Source organism: Monodon monoceros, unplaced genomic scaffold (genome assembly GCF_005190385.1).
Source record: "Monodon monoceros isolate NGI ecotype Baffin Bay Population unplaced genomic scaffold, NGI_Narwhal_1 Super_Scaffold_1, whole genome shotgun sequence".
NCBI classification, from domain to species: Eukaryota; Metazoa; Chordata; class Mammalia; order Artiodactyla; family Monodontidae; genus Monodon; species Monodon monoceros.
The window spans coordinates 64,883,763-64,906,128 of record NW_021703765.1 but is presented as its reverse complement, the minus strand read 5'-3'; the positions used below and the strand labels follow the sequence as shown (position 1 = coordinate 64,906,128).

General features: G+C 44.7%; 1 protein-coding gene across 6 annotated transcripts in view; it reads right to left on the bottom strand.

Moving 5' to 3' along the window:
• THOC5 (THO complex 5) overlaps positions 1-22,366 on the bottom strand; it is a 33,339-nt gene that overhangs the window by 9,069 nt on the left and 1,904 nt on the right. For 3 of the 6 annotated variants that reach the window (XM_029226230.1, XM_029226244.1, XM_029226254.1), the window contains 14 exons: positions 21,769-21,881; positions 20,442-20,573; positions 17,730-17,873; positions 16,512-16,625; positions 16,265-16,362; positions 14,247-14,393; positions 12,736-12,850; positions 9,147-9,279; positions 7,058-7,135; positions 6,353-6,393; positions 6,025-6,124; positions 4,510-4,618; positions 732-833; positions 63-159 (listed from right to left, as the gene is read on the bottom strand). In XM_029226230.1, coding sequence (XP_029082063.1) covers positions 63-159; positions 732-833; positions 4,510-4,618; positions 6,025-6,124; positions 6,353-6,393; positions 7,058-7,135; positions 9,147-9,279; positions 12,736-12,850; positions 14,247-14,393; positions 16,265-16,362; positions 16,512-16,625; positions 17,730-17,873; positions 20,442-20,537 — 1,374 coding nt within the window. In that variant the 5' untranslated portion in view covers positions 20,538-20,573; positions 21,769-21,881. The remainder of the gene's footprint in view (positions 1-62; positions 160-731; positions 834-4,509; positions 4,619-6,024; positions 6,125-6,352; positions 6,394-7,057; positions 7,136-9,146; positions 9,280-12,735; positions 12,851-14,246; positions 14,394-16,264; positions 16,363-16,511; positions 16,626-17,729; positions 17,874-20,441; positions 20,574-21,768; positions 21,882-22,366) is intronic. The other 3 variants (XM_029226239.1, XM_029226262.1, XM_029226267.1) reach the window with 1 other exon arrangement.

The following is a 22,366-nucleotide window of genomic DNA, read 5'->3' as shown; positions in this document are numbered from 1 at the left end:
AGTCTGTATGGGAGAAGCGGAATAGAGGTCCTCAGCTGAGGGTACCAGATCAGTAGACACACCTGGGGCTGCTCTTTGGGGAAGTGGAGGCCACCCAGCTTCTGCACCCACAAATAGGGATGCCCTAAGTCAAGTACGTAGTCCCTCAAAGTCAGGATGCTGCAGAAAAGAACACAGAATGAAATGATTCTATAAGTCATTTCTGCAGTGGTCCCGGGATATATCCCTCCTCCCACCTTCTCATCTCCCCAAAACAGAACGGTCCCACAGGCTCAGCTGCACCCACGGCCAGGCTGCCAGCAAAGCCTCTTAACTTCATCAGTTCCCTACTGTGAATTTCATCTCTCCTAGTCACTTTTCTCTTTTTCCCTTGGCAGCCTTCAACTCATTAGCAAATATCAATAAAAAGGCAGTATACTTGATCTCTTCATCAGTCCACCAATTTATAAAATATTTTTAAAATTTTAATCCTCAGAGAATTAAAATGTTAAATACATCTATTATCACATTCCCAGAGTTTTGATCCTTCCACCCTTTCCCACCCTCCATGGCCTCATAAGCAGGAAAAGGCATGTGTTCCCTTCTCTGGACAGAGCACTCCCTCCTGCCCAGCCGCCTCCGCTGTCCCCTGGGAGGCCTCTGGCCCTAACAGGTCTCCAGCTTTGGGTTTGAGCCACAGGAGAAACTCAGAAGCAGAGAGGCTGGGAGAGGAGGAAATGCTGCTGACTCACCCAACTTTATCAAACTGATACTGATTGGCTGGATTTGGAGTTTTCTTTCCATGATCCCCAGGATACAAACAGCTCAGTACTGAGTCAGGAGACAGCAAGTCACTGGAAGAGGAAAAAGACTGCAGTGAGAACGCCGGCCAACCCATTGCTTCCACGCAGACGTGGGCATTTGGCGGTGGTAACACCCCCTCTCACTGATGATCAAAGCCAGACCCTTTATATGCCTGAGGTCATCAGATACTCATAACCCTATGAGGTAGGGAGTATCAACATTTCCATTCTACAGAGGAGAAGATCAAGGCTTTAAAAGATATGGCTTGTCCAAGATCACACTGCTATTAAGTGCTGGAGCCAGGATTTACTCTATTCCATCAAAGACAGTAATACTCTTAACCATCAATTTTTTAAGAAACCTATCCCTTCAAAAGTTACATGGTGACCAGAGCCTTTTCCTCAGGGGAGCAAAGCCCTGTGACACAATAGGAATAATCAGAATTTTCATAGGAGCAAAACAGATCCCTTCTACCCCAGAGAGATCCAGTGTGAAGCTTTGATATTGTGCTTATCTCACTTTTTACCAAATCTCATGCTATCACAGAAATAGGTCCCCTTTAAAATTCCCAGAAAAAGATGTATCACATAGACTGGAGACAAGGTGACCTAGTGCTGTAAGCAGAGAGACACGGTGATGCCACAGCCACCTACTCAAAATGGTTAAACATGTAATTAAACGTGACAATCAGGGAAGAGATGGGGAGAGAATGGAGTAATTTGATCACAAAGGTCAACGAGGCCCATTCTTTCCCTTCACCAAAGGGAGTTCCCCTTTGCCTTCCAGGGACAGCATCAGGAGTGACTCAGGCGGAAACTGCTGCTCTGAGCCAGCAGGCCTCCAGGAACTTAGCACCGGGAGGGTGGCAGCTTCTGGCTCTGCCCTGCTCTCTCTCCTGACAGTGTCTCCCTGCACCACCACGACCCCCAAGGGTCTCTGTCCCCTTCGCTGCTTCACACAGAGAACCGGCTAGAAAATGAATAATTGTCAGTCTTTTAGCCAATGTTTAGTGACTGTTACTAATATACAGAATCAGCCAAAATGAAACAGAACAGCTAAAAATGCACAAGATTAGGATTTTAAATTGATGAAACCTGATGGAAGAATCAAATCTTCTCGACAAAATTTCCATCTGCAATATGGAAATTGGCAGAATATAGCTGCAAAATTGGCTGCAATATGGAAAATGGCTCAGGACAACTGAATTTGGTAAAAATAATGGCCATTAAAGAGAAGGCTATATACTCATAATATGACTATTCAAAACACTATTCAGTTACTCAAGTCTTTGTTATAAAGTTTTAAAAGAAGAGATTTTTAAAATTTTCGTAAAGTGGAAATGGAAAATAATTTAAAATAATTCAATGCCTTAATGAAAAACTGATTAATGAATTAAAGTGGCCTAATGGAGATCATTCTGGAAAACAATTTCTTGAGGAAAATTCAGCAAGGTTCATATAATTCTGAATAAAATGTTTATAATAAAAACATGAATTTCCTAATGAATTAAGAGATCCTGGCATCAGTCGTCAATGTTGCTAACATCTCAAAAATAGAGACAGCCTGTGCCTCCTGATAAAATCATGCAACATCTCTGACACAGTGCTGCACACCCACCTCCCCCGCTAAAAATGGAATCTGATCAGGTCTATAACTCTACCTACAATTTACAGGAAATACAGGGGGAGGGAGTAACACGTTCAATTGTACCGCAGGGATGCAATCATCAAAATGCAGCCTGGGGGAAACCTACAGAGCAAACAACCTACTTTCCTCAACAAATAAAAGATGGCAGGACATTCAGATGGAAAGACACCTGAAAGAAGCTTCATCCAACTGCAACACATGGATCTTAAAAAGATCCAGATTCAAAACCCAAACTGTAAGAACAAAACTAACAAAGAACAGTTATAGGGAAATCTGAACTCTGACTAGATAATTGATATTAAGGAATTAGTGTCATACTGTGATTAAATTGAAATTTTTAAAAAGTATCCCTGTTTTAGTTGATAAATAAATAAAACCACACACCATGGTGTCTCCATGGGGCGAAAGCAGCCTTGAGCAAAGGCCTCTAGGCTGCGAGTCTGAAGTCTAGGCCCAGCACTTCCATAATTGGACATATGCCCCTGAACTCAGTTTCTCCATCTGTAAAATAGGGGGATGAGCCAGACAACACCTGAAGGCCCTTAAAGAGCTAATCCTGGCTTCAGGGTGGTGTTTCCTTTTGGGTTTCCTCCCTCTTTGGGGACCAGGGCAATGACAGTAGTGTAGTACCATGGTACACAGGCCCGGCTGGCTTTGAATCATCACTCTCCATGCACTACCTGTGACCCTGGGGCAGCCTCTTAACTCTGCAGAGCCTCAGTTTCTTCACCTTGTAGAGCTACTGTGAGAATTAAATCTGATGATGACAAACAGCTGTCATTTACCAAGCATTTCACCTATGCTAAGCATTTTACCTGACTCACACAGGCACCCTGGGAGGGGATCTAATTAATGACCGGAGTGAGGAAACAGACTCAGAGGCCAGGTAATCTGGCTAAAGGTGCACACACAGCTGTGAGGGGAGACCTGGCACTCGCAGAGCTCGTAGCCAGTCTGCAGTCCCGCCCCTATCACTGTATGTGCAGCGCCCCGCAGGGGAGTGGGCTTCAGTGCACACTGGGGCCAGCCTGCAGCCCCGTGACTTAGCAGATAGGACATCTGAGAAGTGAGCAGGCAGAACAATCACGACAAAGAGCTCCACTGTGGCCAGGGCCATCATGGGGCCCTCGAGCTGCTCACTGGACCAGCGCTGCAACTGGGTTCTCTGAAGAAGCCAGCCCTGGGCTCCCTCTGCTGGGGTGAGGTGGGAACAAGGTCAACTCCATCCAGAGTGCTCGGGGTGGTCCAGCAACACTCTCAAGCACAGGGACCAAGGATGCAGCCTGAAGGGGGTGTGGACTCTAAGTGCAGGGTCGAAAACCCAGGGGAAACGCCACCATCAGGCAGGCCTGGGAAGAGTCCCATCCCACCAGGCACCAGACCCACGTCTCCCTCACTGATCTTTCTACACCTGACTTGAGGACTCACTGGAAGCAGGTGGGGCAGGGTCGGGAGGCGTGCCAGGCCAGGTGAGCCTACTTCACCCCCAGGCCCTCTCGGTCCTCCTCCCTTCCTCCCACGCTGGCTGTGGAACAAGCAGCCACAGTCAGGGCCTTACTGGGGATGCTCCACCTGTGGCTGCCACTACGTGCCTCTGCTCACCCTCCTCAAAACCCCCACAGGGACCCGCCAGTCTTCCTCCCACTGCCCAGGTAAGGACAACCTGGGATTGAGCTGAGCTGCAAAGTGAAATCCCAGCACCTTGGGACAGAAAGAGACAAGAAAAAGAGAGGCCTAAATCTGTCAACCTGGTAAGGTCTGCCAAATCTCACTTTCACATTCACACTCTTTCCACTGGTGTAAAAGGTGGTGCCCTGCCCACTCAATTTACAACAGGCTGTAGTCACTTCTAGCATCTGCTGTGTAGTGAGAGGACTTCACCAATTCAAGTCAGTGAGTGCTTTCCAAATACCTGTGATGTACCAGGACTTCGGGGCTGTGTGGACGTGACAACAGAAGCCAGTGTGGCCGTGAACTCCACTAAGAGCCAGATGAGGGAGGATCCGAGAGGAGCCCAGCACCAAGGCTCCCACCACACCCCCCTCCCACGCCCCACCCCCCGCAGCACCTGTCCAATACCCTGCACTGATGGGGGTGATCAGTTCTGTGGCAGTTGTCACTTTGGCTTTTACCGTCATGATGTTGAGGTTCATGAGGTAGTAGAAAGTCAGGTGCAGTACACTGTCATCTGGAGGGGAGGAGGAAAAGAAGACATCATTTATGGGTTAAACACTAGAAGAGCGTCAACAGTATTATAGAAAGGAAAGTCAACAAGACTTTTAAGATCTTTCACTATAAAAACAACTTGATGGCAACTTAACATTGAGTAAAAAAAGTCTCTACAAATTCTTTGCTACTACTCCCTCCAAGAGGTGGAGCTTCATTTCCCTCCCTTGAGTGTGGACTGGACTTAGAGACTCTGCTTCTAACTAACACAACATGGAAAGGAAGCGATCACGGGATCACCAAGTGATCTGGGTTAACATCACTATTAATAAGACGAATTGATACCTCCGACCCCTGATAAGACGTGACGGTGAACACTGCCATCTGTGGTATTCCTTCCCCAAAACCCACAACCTCAGTCTAATCAGGAGAAAACAACAGACAAGCCCAAATTGAGAGCCTTTCTACATAATACATAAACCTCATCTTCCAAAGTGTCAAGGTCATGAAAGACAAGCAAAGACTGGAGGAGACTAAGAGGCATGACGACTAAATGCAATGTGAGATCCTGGATTGGATCCTGGAGGAGAAAAAGGACACTGGTGGAAAAACCAGGGGAATGTGAATAAGTTTGGTAGTTAATAGTGTTGTACCAATGAAATTGACACTGATTTTGATTACTGTGGTTAAGAAAGATGTTGATATTGGGGTGAAGAGCAGGTGAGAAATCTTTGTATCATCATTGAAACTCTTCTGAGTCTAAAATTATCTCCAAATTTTTTTTATAAAAAGGCAGAGAGAAGACAAGTGTGTAGAGTGTTTCCATTTATGTAAAAAATAAAAGGTGAAGGGGATAAGTATAAACTTGTGTAAAAGCTTCTAAATGCATAGTTTATTTCTTGAAAATACATAGGAAACTGTCACAATGGTTGCCCTTGAAGGTAATGACCAGGACCAGGGTCTGGAAGTCTGGGGTGAGAAGGAAACTTACATCTGACTGCTAACTCTTATCCTGCTGGGATGCTTTACCATGTGCTCCTTTACCCATATGAAGCCAGTTTCAAAACCCACTGTCTCTGCAAAATACGAAGTTCTACTTATATTTATTAAATTAAGCAGGTTGGTCATATTACTCAAAGCCTGCATACTCTTGGCAACTTGTTCTGTGTATCTAACCTGTCAAGTTCAAAAAGAGGTGTAGTTCCATCAAGCATCCCTAATGTGTCTGATGTTTTTGCTATGTTTTCAAAGTTATGGCTTAGGAGGGGGAAAAAAATCAAACTCCATGAAGAACAACAAAGGAAAACAGAAATATGAAACCAGAATCTTTTCCTGGGCAAGGAGGCATCAGCTTGCTGGACCCTGCAGAGCAGCAGCTGGCTGCACTCCTAGGCGCTACGAGATCCCCCAGACCAAGGGGAGCCAGACCTTTGCACCTCAGGTCCAGCATGAGGGACAGCGGGTGCCTCTTCAGCATCTCCTTGCGCTTGTCGTCCAGCTGAACTCCCAGTGTGGGTCGCCGGCGTTTCTGGACAAAGGAAAGGGTCGAGCCGGTAAGCACTGCTCACAGGAATCTCCCCCTTCCCCCTCTCCCTGCTGGCCAGGGCCTCACCACTGGGACCCGTGCTTCAGCTCTCCAGCTGCCAGGATCCCAGCTCCCTTTCTTTCAAACCTCTTTCTTCTGCTTCTAGGGAGGATGGCACCCGCCAACTAGTGGGCCCCTAGGGCAGCCGCTCGGCACTCCCCACACTCTCACCGTGGTCTGCTCCTCCTCAGCATCCGAGTCACTCTCGTCATCTGCAGCGACAGAGAGAAGGCAGCTCGAGGTGAGGGCTCCCAATTCTCCTGAGAGCACCTCAACCCAGGGCGCATAATAGGGCCCAGGCTTTTGTAAATGGGTTTCTTTAGAATAAATATTTGCTGCTTCTTATTCAGTATAGAAAACAGAGTGATGCAAGGAAAAGAAAAATGACTTATAATCCCATCACCCTGTTTTTTTTCAGTGATTTTTAATGTCATCCTATGGACCACAAGCTCCTCCATTGGTGGTGGTGGTGGCAGTAATAACAGTATATAAACAACAATAACAGAAGCTCATATAATTTGAGGGGTTACTGTGTGCTGAGGATGATGCTAAGGGTTCTGCATGCATGACCTCATTTAATCCACATAATAATTCTACATGAGGTATTACTATCTTGTTTTGACAGGAGAGTAAACTGAGGCTCCGAAACGTTAAAGAACTTCCCTAGGATCAGTGAGCTGGTGAGAGGCAGGCTGAAATCCAAAGGCAGTGCTTTTCCCTGTCTACCCCGAGCACTAAGACATTAAAGCTAAGCTCCCTGCCACACAGAACCAGTACGGCTAATTACCAAAGGACCAGCACTGGCCCTGGGTGGTGACCTGGCATTCCTGGAACCAGCTACAGTAGACGTGGGGGAGGATCCTGACCACCACTTACCTTGGGAGTCCTCGGGAGGCTTGAACAGAGCCTTGGCCTCATCCACGCTGCCTTCAATCGCCACAGACAACGTCTTATCTAGGAGCAAGAAACAGCTGTGAAAGTTGCTGAGAGATGGAGCTAAGCTACACGACCAGGCCCGCCCTGGGGCTGCACTTCCTCTGCTTCTGTCACAGCTTCTTAGTGACCAGGGCTGGAGGGCAAAAGTCCTTTCTCCAGATGAAGAGGAGCAAGGTGGGAAACCTAAGTCTTTTTCCCATCATTTACTGAAAACAAGGAACCCAAAATGCAGATTCCTGGCCAAGCATCACCTGAGACTAGGGGTGAATGCCTCTTTTCAGGCTTACACCAAGGCACAGAAATCCAAATCGATGGCCTAAAGCCACACGGCACAATTCTACCAACTGTCTTAAAGGTTCTCATCCAGAACCTGTAACTGTCCACATTCTGGAAATGACAGCTCTCCCCTCAGTTCTTATTCTCTGTTCTGCACTACACCTAGCACCTGGCACCTGCCTGATACCACAACATTTAACTGGGAGGCAGCAGGACAGTGGGTAGGAACCTGGAACCTGCAGTCCAGTCCCGGCCTGAGTCTCTGCTCAACCAACTCCCAAACTTACAACCTGGAAAGTTATGTCACTGCTCTGAGCCTCAGTTTCTGCACCTATGAAACAGGGACTTGACAAATGGTGGCTGCCCAGTTGGGTTAGGAGGACTGAATTTTAATTATAAAATTACTTTTAAAAATTAATTTTCAATCCTCACAGCAATCCTATAGGAGCAATACTATTACTCTAGCCATTTACAGATGAGAAAATTAAGGCTCAAGGAAGTTAGATACAACAGCCAAGAGGTAAATAAGCTAGGATTCAAGACCAAGTCTATTCAACTTGAGCTTGGTATCTCAAACACAAAGCTCAGTGGCCTGCTCCCTGCACCAGGCCTGACACCTCAATGAGCAATGCCTGGGCCTGCCTCTGTGCAACTCCGTGGGTCTAGCGCTGAGAGATCAGATAGGCCATCACCCTTCCTTCTCCATTCAAAAGGGTATACAGAGAAACAGATAGTCACAGGAGCCTGAAAGCGTTTGTTCAAGTGCACAAAGAGGGATGACAAACTTCCCCCAAGTGGCGGGCCCTTGGGATATTCCTCAGTGGCTGACCACTGCTTATCTCTGACAACCCTCATGAACCATCACACCTCATCCCAAACAAGCTGGCTGCCCCCATTAACACTGGCAAATGCTAGACTGTTCTTTTGACTAGTTTATTCCTGGAATTCTACAGTAAAATGGGGATGGAAACAGGCTGGGTTTTAAACACAAAAGAAAAGAAAATTACTCACCCTGTCTAGGGGGCTGGGAGGATTTCATATGAGCTGATGATGAAAACAGGAGGGAGAAGAAAGGGGAGGGAGAGGATCAAAAGGACCAGGAAGACACAAGAAGAGAGACAGTAATGTGTTGATGCCCATGGCTGGGAGGAGAGGCATGCACTGGTGCAATGTGTGTCTGTCTGATGCAGTGGGGTGGGCGTAGGGAAGAAAACTTTAGGTGCTGGGTGAAAGCTTGCAGTAGGGCAAAAGGGAGGATCTCTAAAAGCTTCTCAAAATCCTAGTGGAGTCATGGGCTGCCTTCAAGCTTAATGAGGACACCTCCTCTCCTTCCGTAATTCACTGTTATGACATGCAGCCTGTTCCAGGGCTTGGTGAAAGCCTAAGACAGCTGGCTGGGACCTGTGTTCACCAAACCCTCTCTGTGAAGAGAGCAGGAGGCACTGATCCACCTGCCAAGTGTGCCTTGATGGGGTGAGTGCTTGGGAGGCCAGATAGGCTGCCTGGGCACTGAACACAACAGCCGACCAGTCAGGCTCATCCAAGATTCAAAGCCATCCATTCTGAAATGCCCATCAGGTTAGTCCAGCCTCAGGCCAGCTGGTCAAAACAGCCATGCCGGGCAGTGCAGAGGTCACCTGAGGGCTTCTGAGTAGGGCCAGGGAGCTTTCCTCAGCAGGAGGTGCTTCCAAATGACTCAACTGGCCACAGCTGCTGCTCCCACAGCCCCTCCCTGCCCAGCCCCCATACTCACCACAGGCTTGCCCATACGCAGTGGCCTGGACAAAGAGGACATAGAGGGGAGGTGGTAGGTGTCGGGCTGTCTCATACTGCTTGTGAGCTTGGTCGAAGGGCATAAACAGATACTCCTGAACCGGTAGGGAAGCCTGGGAGCAAGGAAGGAGGGATTTTGTTTTTCTTTTACAGGCACACACAGGAACATGTGGCTTCTTAGTTACTTAATATACAGTTTTTTATTTATGAAAGTGATAGCAGCAATAAACAGTAAGAAAATGAACTTTAAAAAAAGATACCATTTCGCCTAGCATCAAGAAAACATCAAATAGCTAAATGTCAAAAGTGTGTCAACCTCTACACAAACACCTGAGAAATGAAAGATCTAAATGAATGGAGATATATGCCATGTTAATGGCCTCCAAGGCTTAATACCACCCAGATGTCAATTCTCCCCAAAGTATCTATGGATTCAATGCAATCCAATCTAAATCCCAGCAGATGAAAATAGACTAGCTGATTCTAAAACTTATGTGTAAATAAAAGAGGCCAAGAATAACAGAGATAATCCTGAAAAATTAAATTGGAGGACTTACATTATTGAGCATCAAGACTTCTGATACAGTTAGAGTAATAAGTCAGTGTGATATTGGTGCAGAGACAACTAGATCACGCACACACAAACCCAAACATATACAGATATCTGATTTATGACAAAAATGGCACTGCAGAACAGTGGGGGAAAGAATGGTCTTTTCAGTAAATGAATCAGCTGAATACCTATGTGGGGAAAGAATCTGACCTTCACCTCACACTATATACAAAATTCACTTCCAGGAAGACTATAGATTTCAATGTGGAAGGTTAAACAATAGGGCTCTATATGAAAATACGAGAATATTTCCATGACCTTGGGACAGAGAAAGGAAAAGACTGATAACTGGATCGTATTAAAATTAAGAACATCTGCTCATTAAAGGATACTATTATGAAAGTGAAAAGGAAAGATATCTGCAGAAGACTCATCTCCAGAAAATATAAAGAATTCCGGGCAACCCAACAGAAAAATGAGCAAAAGACTTTAACAGGCCCTTCACAAATGAGGTACTCCAAAAGCCAGTTAGTATATAAAATGTGCTGTGCTCAACGTCACTGGTCCCCAGGGAAACGGAAATTTAAACCATAAAAGATACCCTCCAGAATGGCTATAATCAAGAAAAATGACAACATCAAGAGTTGACAAGGATGTGGAAAATTAGAACTTTCAGATGGTGATGGTGGGAATTTCAAAAATCAGTACAATCACTTTAGAAAATTGTTTCACTGAATACCAAAGCTAAATATACGCATAGCATACTATGATCCAACAATTTCATTCCTGGGTATATATTCAAAAGAAATGTGTACACATGTACACCAAAGGACACGTGTAAGAAGGCTCCTAGTGGCATTATTCGCAACAGCCCCAAACTGGAAACACCCCAAATCAAACACTAAACATCAATGAGAATAAATGAACTCCTGGTACTCACAACAACCTAGATAAATCTCACAAACTGTTGAATCAAAGAAGCCAGACACAGGGCTTCCCTGGTGGTGCAGTGGTTGAGAGTCAGCCTGCCGATGCAGGGGACACAGGTTCATGCCCTGGTCCGGGAAGATCCCACATGCCGCGGAGCGGCTGGGCCCGTGAGCCATGGCTGCTGAGCCTGCGCGTCCGGAGCCTGTGCTCCGCAACGGGAGTGGCCACAACAGTGAGAGACCAACGTACCGCAAAAAAAAAAAAAAAAAAAAAAAAAAAAGAAGCCAGACACAAAAGAATATGTATTATATCATTCCATCTATGTAAGTTAAAATACAGGCCAGGACTTCCCTGGTGGCACAGTGGTTAAGAATCCGCCTGCCAATGCAGGGGACATGGGTTCGAGCGCTGGTCTGGGAAGATCCCACATGCCGCGGAGAAACTAAGCCCATAGGCCACAACTACTGAGCCTGCACTCTAGAGCCCGTGAGCCACAACTACTGAGCCTGCATGCCACAACTACTGAAGCCCGTGTGCCTAGAGCCTGTGCTCCGCAACAAGCCACCACAACGAGAAGCCCGCACACCACAACAGAGTAGCCCCTGCTCGCTGCAACTAGAGAAAGCCCGCGCGCAGCAACGAAGACCCGTAGCAGTCAAAAAAACAAAACAAACAAACCAACAAAAACAGGCCAAGCTAACCTGTGATGTTAGAAGTCAAGATTAAAGGTTATGGGGTGGGGGGACAGTGACTGGGAGGGGAATAAAGTATCTTCTGGAAAATTGCTAATGTTGATTTGGGTGATTACACAGATGTGTTCACAAATGTGTACACAGGGAATATCCACTGAACTGTGAGTATGCTTACGAGTTGTATGCTTTTCTTTATATAAAATTATTTTTTTAAAGTAGTATATGTACATTTTTTTTTAAAGCTGTATTAGAGTTTATAAGGCAAAAATTCCCAGTTCCCAACCACCAAAGGTAACTGTTAATGGTTTGGTGTGAAAACATACTTTTCTAAGCACATACATGACTTACACATATATACAGCCATTTGAATACTTTGTAAATGAAGGTATACAAATGGGATTATACATGTTCTACAACTTGCAGTTTTTGATTTCATAATTTAATAGATCTTTCTGTCCAGTTATTCTGTCAGTAACAGGATGCTCCATACTTCCATTATGGGTGTAAGACTGAACCACACAAGAATTTATTTAACCTGTACCCTATTTATTTAACCTGTACCCTATTTAGGAGCATTCAGTGTTTCCAGTTAATAGGAAAAATTTAAGTACAACCAAAATTTTTAGTTTCTGATTTTTGTCCCATATGAAGTGTTACTGAGCATATTTGTTAACTCTAATTCTATGCCTAGAGTTGAAGAGAAGAAATGTAGATCTTGCCAAATCCTACAAAAGTGAATTTTCAATTTCACTAGGGTCCTTTTACAAAGTTCCTCCATATTAGCCATTTACCCTGCTTTATAAAACTATGAAGATTTAGATCAAATTTGGCTTCACAAAGCAAACAAAAATCAGGTCACCCGTATAGAAAGAAATTACATTTTACAGGTAAAGTGGGGACTTTTCCTCCTAAGGTACCTAATGGTTTTCAAATATGAGTAAAGTTCTTTTCAGAGCAAGTAGATTTGCTGAGCAGCTGGCCCCTGTGGTGCAGTCAGGGGGATCTAATAGACATTTGTGGAAGCATGCTTAGATACCTGGGGACTGTGGGCTGGTGGAGATCATGCAAGGTGTAAACTAAACTTACAGTTTGTGAAAGCGTTTTACCCGGAATAGGCGCTGGGTGAAAAGAAAACGCCAAGGTACGTGTGTGTATACGTTCCAGAGCCAATCCTGCTAGCAATTCCTCCACACAGGACACAACCTTATCACACCTGCTGTGGGCATGCAGACGGGACCATCCTTGCACTGTGCTCTAACACTGATTACGGTAACAGACCCGACAAAACCCACAGGGTGATGTGGCTGCTGGTGGCCTCAGGTCAGCAATGTGCCACTGAGTGGTGAAGGCAAAGCAAAAGCCGAGGAGGTGGCACGGTGTGGGGAGACCCTCACCTGCATGATGCTGTTGAGACGAGGCTGGAGGCTACTCAGGTACTCCTTCTTTACTTCAATCTCCTTAAGGATCTTCTCCTTGTTGGACAGGCACTCTCGGTACTTCTCCGCCAGCCTGTTGGGGGAAGACAGAGCACTGTCGCCTGATGCTCTCCAGGGACACCCCAACACACCTGTTCACTATCAGACTCTACCTAATGACAGCAGTCACAATTATCTGCTAATGTTTACCTAGCACTTACTATGTGCCAGGCACTTTGGAAAATGGTGTATAAGCATTATGGCATTTAATCCTTATAAAAACCCGGGAAGATAGGAACGTTTTTTTATCCCCGAAGGAGGAAACAAAGGCTCAGGGAGGTAGATAACTTGCCCAAGGTCATCCAGTAAGAGCAAGCACAGAGCTACGCTCTGAACCCATGCCTGTCTGCTCCAGAGGCTGTGCCCATGACCACTGGTATCACCTACTGCTCCGTTTCTTGCCTCAGAGGCTAGACCCAGAACTTTCACAAATATATGGACTCAGCAGCTATAGGACACAAATGAGGCCCATGGACCTGAGTGGGGCAGAGTGGGGATAGATTCCAGACCAGAGCCACAGGAATGGAACACTTATGGCTTAGCCAAGGGCAAGTGATGTACTTGACAGGGGTGTGACAGGCCAGCCCCATCTGCTAAAAAACTGACACCAAGTCCCTAAGATCCAGACTCAGTACTTATTAAATTCATTATGTAGACCAAAGGCACAAAATATACTCAACAACAGAAAAAGGCAAGGAATTAAAAACAGCAGCTTCTCTGACAGAAAACAGAACAAATGTGCCAACCAAAAGCCCTGGAACTCGTGTACAAACATGAAAGGGAAAAAGGTCACCATGATGGAAGGGATGCAACCATAAAAAGTTCAGGATGAAAAAAATATACATACCATATTCTAAGGAAGATCTAGATTAAATTACACAGTATAGACATTCTACTTACGGTTAATAAATAAAAGCTCTTTATTAGTACAAAAAGTTTTATATGTAAAGGGGTGCCTCAAAGCATTATTTATAATACCAAAACAATGCAAACAACTTAAAGTCCAATTCAATATGGGAACAATTATGTGATTTACAATTTACCCTGGAATGTTGTACAACCTTCTAAAATAATGTTTGCACAGCTTTGCAATACCACACAAATATGCTTACAGGTGGGGGAAAAGGCAAAAAAAAAAAATCAGATTAATAATACAAAAGGTATTTAGGTCTTAGGCACTAAATTTTAAAGAAAAGGTTACTCTTTCGCATAACGGCGTTAAGCAATTCCGACCGCACTTATGATGCAGTTGGTCAAGTGTGAACTGCTAAGTGTGAATTAATCACAAAACGGGATTTGGTCTTAGAGACTATTCTGCTGGTTCCACAGTGCTTTGCTATCTGATCCTGGGTCAGGACAAAGCACTGTCCCTCATGGATAAAGGTCCATGTCTGCACAGGTGAACAAGGTCAGGAAGGAGGAAACGCTACCTTTTCCGCTGCTCCAGCTCCCAGTCCAGACGTGCAAGGGTTTGCTGGTGAGGGTCTCCCATGGTGACTTCCACCTTGCTGATATCTGGAGGAGCCTCCTTATAAAACTCCTCTAAGCTGACCAGATCGATTTCTTCGTGCTTTGACCTGCAGTCAAAAACTCAATGTCAGGGCTTCCCTGGTGGCGCAGTGGTCCAGAGTCCGCCTGCCGATGCAGGGGACATGGTTCGTGCCCTGGTCCGGGAAGATCCCGCATGCCGCGGAGTGGCTAGGCCCGTGAGCCATGGCCGCTGAGCCTGTACGTCCGGAGCCTGTGCTCCGCAACGGGAGAGGCCACAACAGTGAGAGGCCCGCGTACCGCAGAAAAAAAAACCCAAAAAACTCAATGTCAAGCTGCTGCCCTCAGAAACCCAAACTGTGGCTTAAACAGGCCCAGAATTCCACCCCGTGTACGTCAACTCAGCCCTGGTCTACAGCTACCCAGGAACCTAGAATCCAGTCTTCTCAGCAAATGCTCATTAGCAGGTGTTTTAATGTGAAGAGAGGTAGTTGGTGACATGCCACAGGATCCTTATCCATGTTGCCCAAGCTTTATATCCATGATTTAGCTGAAAACCTGAAAATACACTTATGAAATTTACAGCCCTCTCCAAGCTGTGCAAGAGAGCTAAGAGCTTAAAGAATCAAATAAAAACACCATGGTCTAGGTCTAGACTGTCAGGTTGAAACCAAGAAATGCCATTTAACAGGGATAAACATGAGTCTACACTTAAGTTCAAATTATTAACTGCCTAAATATAGCATGGGGAAGATCCAACATAATATGACCAGATGTGAAAAGATCTAGAGGCTCTAACTGTTGATGTACAGTGACACACAATAACTGAGATGGGGATTTTTATCTCCATTTTTCAAATGAGATAGAGGCTTCCATCAGTAAGCAGCTTGCCCAAGGTCACATAGCTAGGGAGAGGGAGAGCTGGGATTTGAACCCAGACTGTCTGATTCCAGGGCCCCTGATCCTTCCACATGGCCACCTGCCTCGCTACAGGGTTTGCTGGCTTTCATCTGAACAACGGTTACAGGTGGAGCATCCTATCTTTCTTCTTTTTAAATAGTACTATTTTTGAAACTTCTTGTAAGTCTTAAACTGAGAGTTTATTTCCTCCATGAACCCTTCTCCCAGGTTCCCCCAATGATAATATCTTATCTAAGCATAATACATTGTCAAAACTAGGAAACTGACAATTGTACAATACTATTAACTCAGGTACCTGATGTGGATTTCACTTCTATTAGTATTTAAATATTATTATGTGGATGGACTCGTGAAGCAGATAAAGAAACCTCTCAAAAATCAGCATACACCAGACCCAATGCCTAACGTGGTCCCCCTCATCCCAAGTTTATTACAAATAAAACCTGACTCCTTACAGTTTACACAAATAGATCTGACAAGGCAAGAACACGTTCCCTTTTCTTATTTTGTCTATTCCTTCCTCTTTCACATCTCTCAGCTTGGATTTGCCAAGGGGCATCACAGTTTAAGGACACTGACAAACTGTAGTTTGTTCACCTAAAGGCAGCTAGGCAGCAAGAAGTTCAGGTTCCAAATAATGAAATCCAGTTGCAGAAATGAATTGCTGGAACTTTAGAGAGGAAAGCTGGGCCAAAAGGTTAAAAAGATGTAACTGGAAGTGAGCTGCTCCCATACAACGTGCTCAGGAATCAAACTGGTAACGCAAAGGCTCTGCCTGCTGGGGAGAGACAACTGTTTTTCACCAGGTTCAGAGCGCAAAACTCAAAAGGGTCAGACAGGCTTCTGAGGTTCTTTGTGCAGCCTGGAACTACTGCTTCCAATTCTCCCACTCAAAGTGATCTATTCACCCTTCCCCCAGATCCTGTAGTCTCCAAGTGCATCTGACTTCTTTTTAAAATAAATGGCTCACACTGAGCTATGTAGGAAAAAGCAGTTACCAACAGACCATCTTGCCAAAGCCCTGTGCTCCAACACTCACTTAAACTCCAGACATTTGGTGATCTCCTTCTGCAGGTGCATCACCTCATACAACAGGTTCTGGAGCTGCAGATGATAGGCGTCCACTTTCTGCTTGGCCTGAAAGGAGGACAAGGTCAGAGGTGAGTGGGGCAAGTCGGGGTGGGGTGGGGCAAAGCAGAGCAGCAGCAAACTCAGAAAAGGGGTAAAGGAGATTAAAGATGGGGATGAGAAGGAGGAAGAGGAGGGTTAAATCTCTCAGCTCCTACCTCATGAGTCTGATCTCTTCCTTTCTTCAACCTGATGTGGGCTAATCGGTTAAGCTTTTTTAGAGTCATGAAATGCACACAGCTCTGGATCTTCCGATCTTCGATCTCAACTGCCTACAGGCCAAAAAAACTGGTAAAGACCTTGACAACAGGAGCTGGCTCAGCTTCCTTCAGCCCCTCACTGCTCATCCTCATCCAGAGTCAAAAACAGACACTGGGGCTTCCCTGGTGGCGCAGTGGTTGAGAGTCCGATGCAGGGGACATGGGTTCGTGCCCTGGTCTGGGAGGATCCCACATGCCGCGGAGCGGCTGGGCCCGTGAGCCATGGCCACTGAGCCTGCACGTCCGGAGCAACGGGAGGGGCCACAACAGTGAGAAGCCCGCATACCAGAAAAAAAAAAAAAAAAGACACTGGAAGGAGCTCAGAACCATAAGAAGTGTCAGGGGAAATGGAAGAATGACTGTATAAGGGAATGCTTAAGGTTCCCAGGCATAAAAAACTAATTTCTACTTGGACCAAAGTAACAGGAATCAAAGATGGAGCAAAGGCAGCCAATGCAAACAACAGCTGTCTCTACACAATGTACACAGAGATCCTAACAACGACAACATCATGCCATACAACTTGACCTCTGTAAACAACATTACAGAATAATTTAAATGAAAATAGCAGAATTACAGCTGTAAAACTTGACTACAGTAAAATAGATAGAATGTAATAATCTTAACAATATTGGCCAGTATAAGCACAAATAAGTGAGATTCCTGGAAAAATACGGATTGTTTTATTTTGAACTTACCCATTTAGTTTTCAGTCACACTGTTTTGCTTCTCTGCCCTGAAACCTTTTTTTTATTTAATATTAATACTTTAATTTTTGGTCTCTGATTTATTTGTACATATCTAGCCTTACAATACCAATGGTGATTGACATGTACCATAATTTCTCCACACCCAGCACTTAATAAATATCATTTGGATGAATTATCAAATTACAGTTATGGAAAAAATTAATTATCCTGTACTTTCAGGACTGTAATTGATGACTGGGTGGTGATGTTACAATAAATTAATAGGCAGGTCTCTGGAGCCCTCAGGCTCTAACCCCATGATGATGGCAGGACATAAGATCAATATAAAGAAGGGCTCTCATAGGTGCGAAACAGGTCCATCCATGCAGAACCACCAGGTCCGTGTCTTCCCAGCCCCACTCCTTACCACATCCTTGCCTCCCCTGCTCTTCAGGTCCTGGATCTCCGCCATGAGCCTCTGCAACTCCTGGCATGTGTACTTGTACAGCTCATAGTCTCTGCCAGGGTCCCGCAGGTCCACCTCAGCCTCCTCGCTGTAGTATTTACCTTCCTGTGGAGGTAAGGATACAGGCCTTGGGTGGAGAGTAAAAGTCTCTCTGTTGGAACAGGGACACTTGGCTAAGATGAGTAACAATGAAGCCCCAAATCAGGTCTCTAAAGGATCTGGTCTGCAAATCAAATGTTTTTCTTTTTTTCAAAATGGAAAAGAATTCCTCTTTTCCTCTTTCTGATTATAAAGTAATGCATGCTTGGTGTCAGAGATTCAGAACAGAGAGAGGAGTATCAAAAACAAAACGAAAACTTGCCTATAATCTCACCTCCCAGCCTGAAGTAACTCCATTGTTAGTATTGTGGATAAATACATTAAAAAAATAAATAAGGGCTTCCCTGGTGGCACAGTGGTTGAGAGTCCGCCTGCCGATGCAGGGGACACGGGTTTGTGCCCCGGTCTGGGAGGATCCCACGTGCCGCGGAGCGGCTGGGCCCGTGAGCCATTGCCGCTGAGCCTGCGCGTCCAGAGCCTGTGCTCCGCAACGGGAGAGGCCACAACAGCGAGAGGCCCACATACCGCAAAAAATATAAATAAATAAATAAATAAAGTAAAATGGGATCATATTGTTCATGCTATTTAGTGCAATTTCCCATCACAATAAATATAAATCTCCATCAAAATGGCTATATATAGATGAACCAGAATTCATTTAACCAAATTTCTACTGATGGGTGTTTAGACGGTCAAATCAAGCTTTAGCAGAAACTAAAATATCCTAATTGGTCTCCCAGACTTTGGAATAAACAAACACATCTCTTTAAGAGAGAGTCAGTTACAGTTAAAAATATTGCATTGCATATTTGAAAGTTGCTAAAAGAGTGGATCTTAAAAGTTCTCATCACAAGAAAAAAATTTTTGTAACAACTATGTAACACATTGGATGTTAACTAGACTTATTTCAGTGATCTTTTCACAAATAAATATCAATCATTATGTTGTACACCTGAAATTAATATAATGTTATATACCAATTATACCTCAATTTAATTTTTTTAAAAAAGAGTCAGAATCAATACCTCCCAAAGGATAAGGTTCTTCGTTAATTTTAATTTCCTAAATCTGAGGAAAGCATCATCTTCCATTTAAGTTGAAGCTGGTATGTTTCTCTATTCTAGTTAAAAAACAAACAAAAACCACAACCAACCAAAAAATCAAGTTAAGTCATACAATCTATGGACTGGGAGAAAATATTTGCAAGCGATGCGACCAACAAGGGCTTAATTTCCAAAATACACAAACAGCTCATACAACTCAATAACAAGAAACCAAACAACCCAATCAAAAAGTGGGCAGAAGAGTAAACAGACATTTCTCCAAAGAAGACATACAGATGGCCAAGAAGCACATGAAAAGATGCTCCACATCGCTAATTATTAGAGAAATGCAAATCAAAACTACAGTGAGGTTCCACCTCACGCCAGTCAGAATGGCCATCATTAAAGTCTACAAATAAATGCTGGAGAGGGAGTAAAGAAAAGGGAACCTTCCTACACTGTTGGTGGGAACGTAAACTGGTGCACACTATGTAAAACAGTATGGAGGTTCCTCAAAAAACTAAAAACAGAGTTGCCATATGATCCAGCAATCCCATTCCTGGGCACATCCGGACAAAACTCTAATTAGAAATGATACATGCACCTCAACATTCACAGCAGCACTGTTCACAATAGCCAAGACATAGAAGCAACCTAACTGTCCATCGACAGATGAATGGATAAAGAAGATGTTGTGTATATACAGACAATGGAATACTACTCAGCCATAAGAAAGAATGAAATAACAGCATTTGCAGCAACATGGATGGACCTAGAGATTAGGTACAAAGTGAAGTCAGTCATAAAGAGAAAGACAAATATCATATGATACCACTTACATGTGGAACCTAAAATATGACACAAATGAACTTACTTACAAAACAGGTTCACAGACACAGAGAACAGATTTGTGGTTGCCAAGGGGAAGGATGGATTGGGAGTTTGGGATTAGCAGATGCAAACTATTATATATAGAATGGATAAACAACAAGGTTCTACTGCATTGCACAAGGAACTATATTCAAGATTCTGTAATAAACCATAATGGAGAAGAAAAAAATTATTAAGTCATAAATTAGCTTGACAGATTCAAGGACAGAGAAACAGCAAAAGAAGAACCTGCTGACTACGACAGCACTCAGGCCTCAGAAGACGTTCTTTAGCTACATGGTTCTGGTACTGTCTCGGTAGCAGACCAGGGATGTCACATCTCCAAAGCCTTAGTGGCCGCTGCGGATGGACTGCCTTCTTCTGACCATCAGGAAAGCTGGAGACACACACCATACTAGAATGCATTCTCTGTTCAGGCACTAATCGTGTCTAGTACAGGCTTGCTGGTTCTTGGGATGCTGCAGCTAAATCTGATATGGATTCTCAGGTCTTGAAGAGCCAAGGGAATTCCAGGCACCTGGTCAGACAGAGGCCACCTGGGAGGTTATGCCTATGACCCTCGGCTGCTGCAAACCCACAGCCAGGTGCTTGGCCACGAGCTGCAATTTCTCAGCAGCACAGCAGCCCTGGCTGATCTCACCTGTTCAGTGTCAGAACGATTACGCTTCCCTTCAGCTGGAGCTCCATCACTTCGGATCACTTTGGGCTTTCGTTTTTTGCTCGATTCCGATGACATGGTTGTTTGGTGAAGTCAGGAGGAAACAGCAGAGACCTGTTAAGAAGAGAAAGCTTCTGAGCTTTTCCAGAGTTGAAACTGGAGATTTTCCTAGAGTCAGAATACTGAAGTCTAACTAGCAGTTGTGCCCGCTTACACTCTTGGTAACTCAAGAAAAGTCATCAACCCTCCAAAGCCTCAATTTAATCCTCTGTAAAAAGCAGAATCATCCCTCAGCCTGTTCAAAATGAACTCATCTTCCCCAACTCCACCTCCTTTAAAGGCACCACCACAACCCCACTGACCAAACTCCTCAGCCAGGCACCTAAGCCCATTCTCAACACTACTGATTGATCATTGTGTGCTGGACCTTGATCTAAGCACTTCAAAGATATGTTCTCATTTGGTTCTTATAACAAGGATCCTCTCAGATATGAACAAGCACCATTTTCCAGGTGAGAACACTGAGGGTCAGGAAGGTGAATGACTTGCCCAAGGTCACACAGCTAGTGTGCTAAAGCTAGGGTCCAACCCATGCCACAGCAGTGCTCCTGACAACTACATTACTGTATCTTGTAGTGTTGCCACCATGTCATCTGGCGATGCCATCAACTCCCTGGTTGACGCGAAAATTTAAAAGAATAGGGACTTCCCTGGTGGCGCAGTGGTTAAGAATCTGCCTGCCAGTGCAGGGGACACGGGTTTGAGCCCTAGTCCGGGAAGATCCCACATGCCGCGCAGCAACTAAGCCCATGCACCACAGCTACTGAGCCTGAGCTCTAGAGCCCGTGAGCCACAACTACTGAGCCCACGTGCCTAGAGCCCATACTCCACAACAAGAGAAACCACGAAGAGTAGCCCCTGCTCACCGCAACTAGAGAAAGTCCACGCACAGCAACGAAGACCCAACGCAGCCAAGAAAATAATAAAAATAAAATAAAATAGAAAATAAAAAATTTAAAAGAACAGAACATACATTCATGGGCCTCTAGGGTCACAAAGTATCCTCTCTCTGCTACCTCTACTGACTGTCACCAGCAGCCCCTGAGGTGGGCAGCACTAACCCCCCTACCCCAGTGAATCTGTCACCAACACTTATTGAGGGAGCCAATGCCTCAACAGAGTCAAGTCAGAGAAACCCTGGGCTGGAGTCTCCAGTCCTCTATTTCATGGCTATGAGTCCTGCGACAAGTCACTTCACTTTTCTCTGCACCTACTTCCTCCCATATCAAATGAAAATAGCCATCCCTACCTCAGAGGTGGCTGTGGACATTAATGCAGGAGGCGCTCCACTGGGGCAGGTGATGAAGATGATCTGAGAGCAGGGCTTTAGATGGTACACAAGTGGTTAATAATGTTAAACACCTACGGAGAAAGTTAATTCCTTTCAATTCTTTTTAGAAACTTCTGATAGCTTCAAGAAGAACGTGTCATTTCCCTAGTTAGTCTTTAACACCTATGAATGACAACGTCCTTTTGTTAACAAAAGGACTCTATCTCAGATCCTTAGACAATGAAATCTAGCCACAATTATTAACGATAACCTTTACATATTAAATACATTAATTTTTATCACTACCTTCTGCATAGGACAAGTGAGAAAAGTTTTCTATTTATGGTAAAAATTTTAATTTTTCTTTTAAAGTAAATTTAAATTTTAAAAGTGACTCAATTAAAAGCCTTTAGTAAACAATCGTACAAGATAAGTTGATTTTTCACAGAGGGACCCGAAAAGCGTTAAGTGTGCGAAATCCTGACTTTGGCAAGACAGCAGACAGTGCCTGGCACACACAAGCGCATAATAAATGTGAGCTGATATCACCACCACCGTGGTGGCCGTTATCTACAAG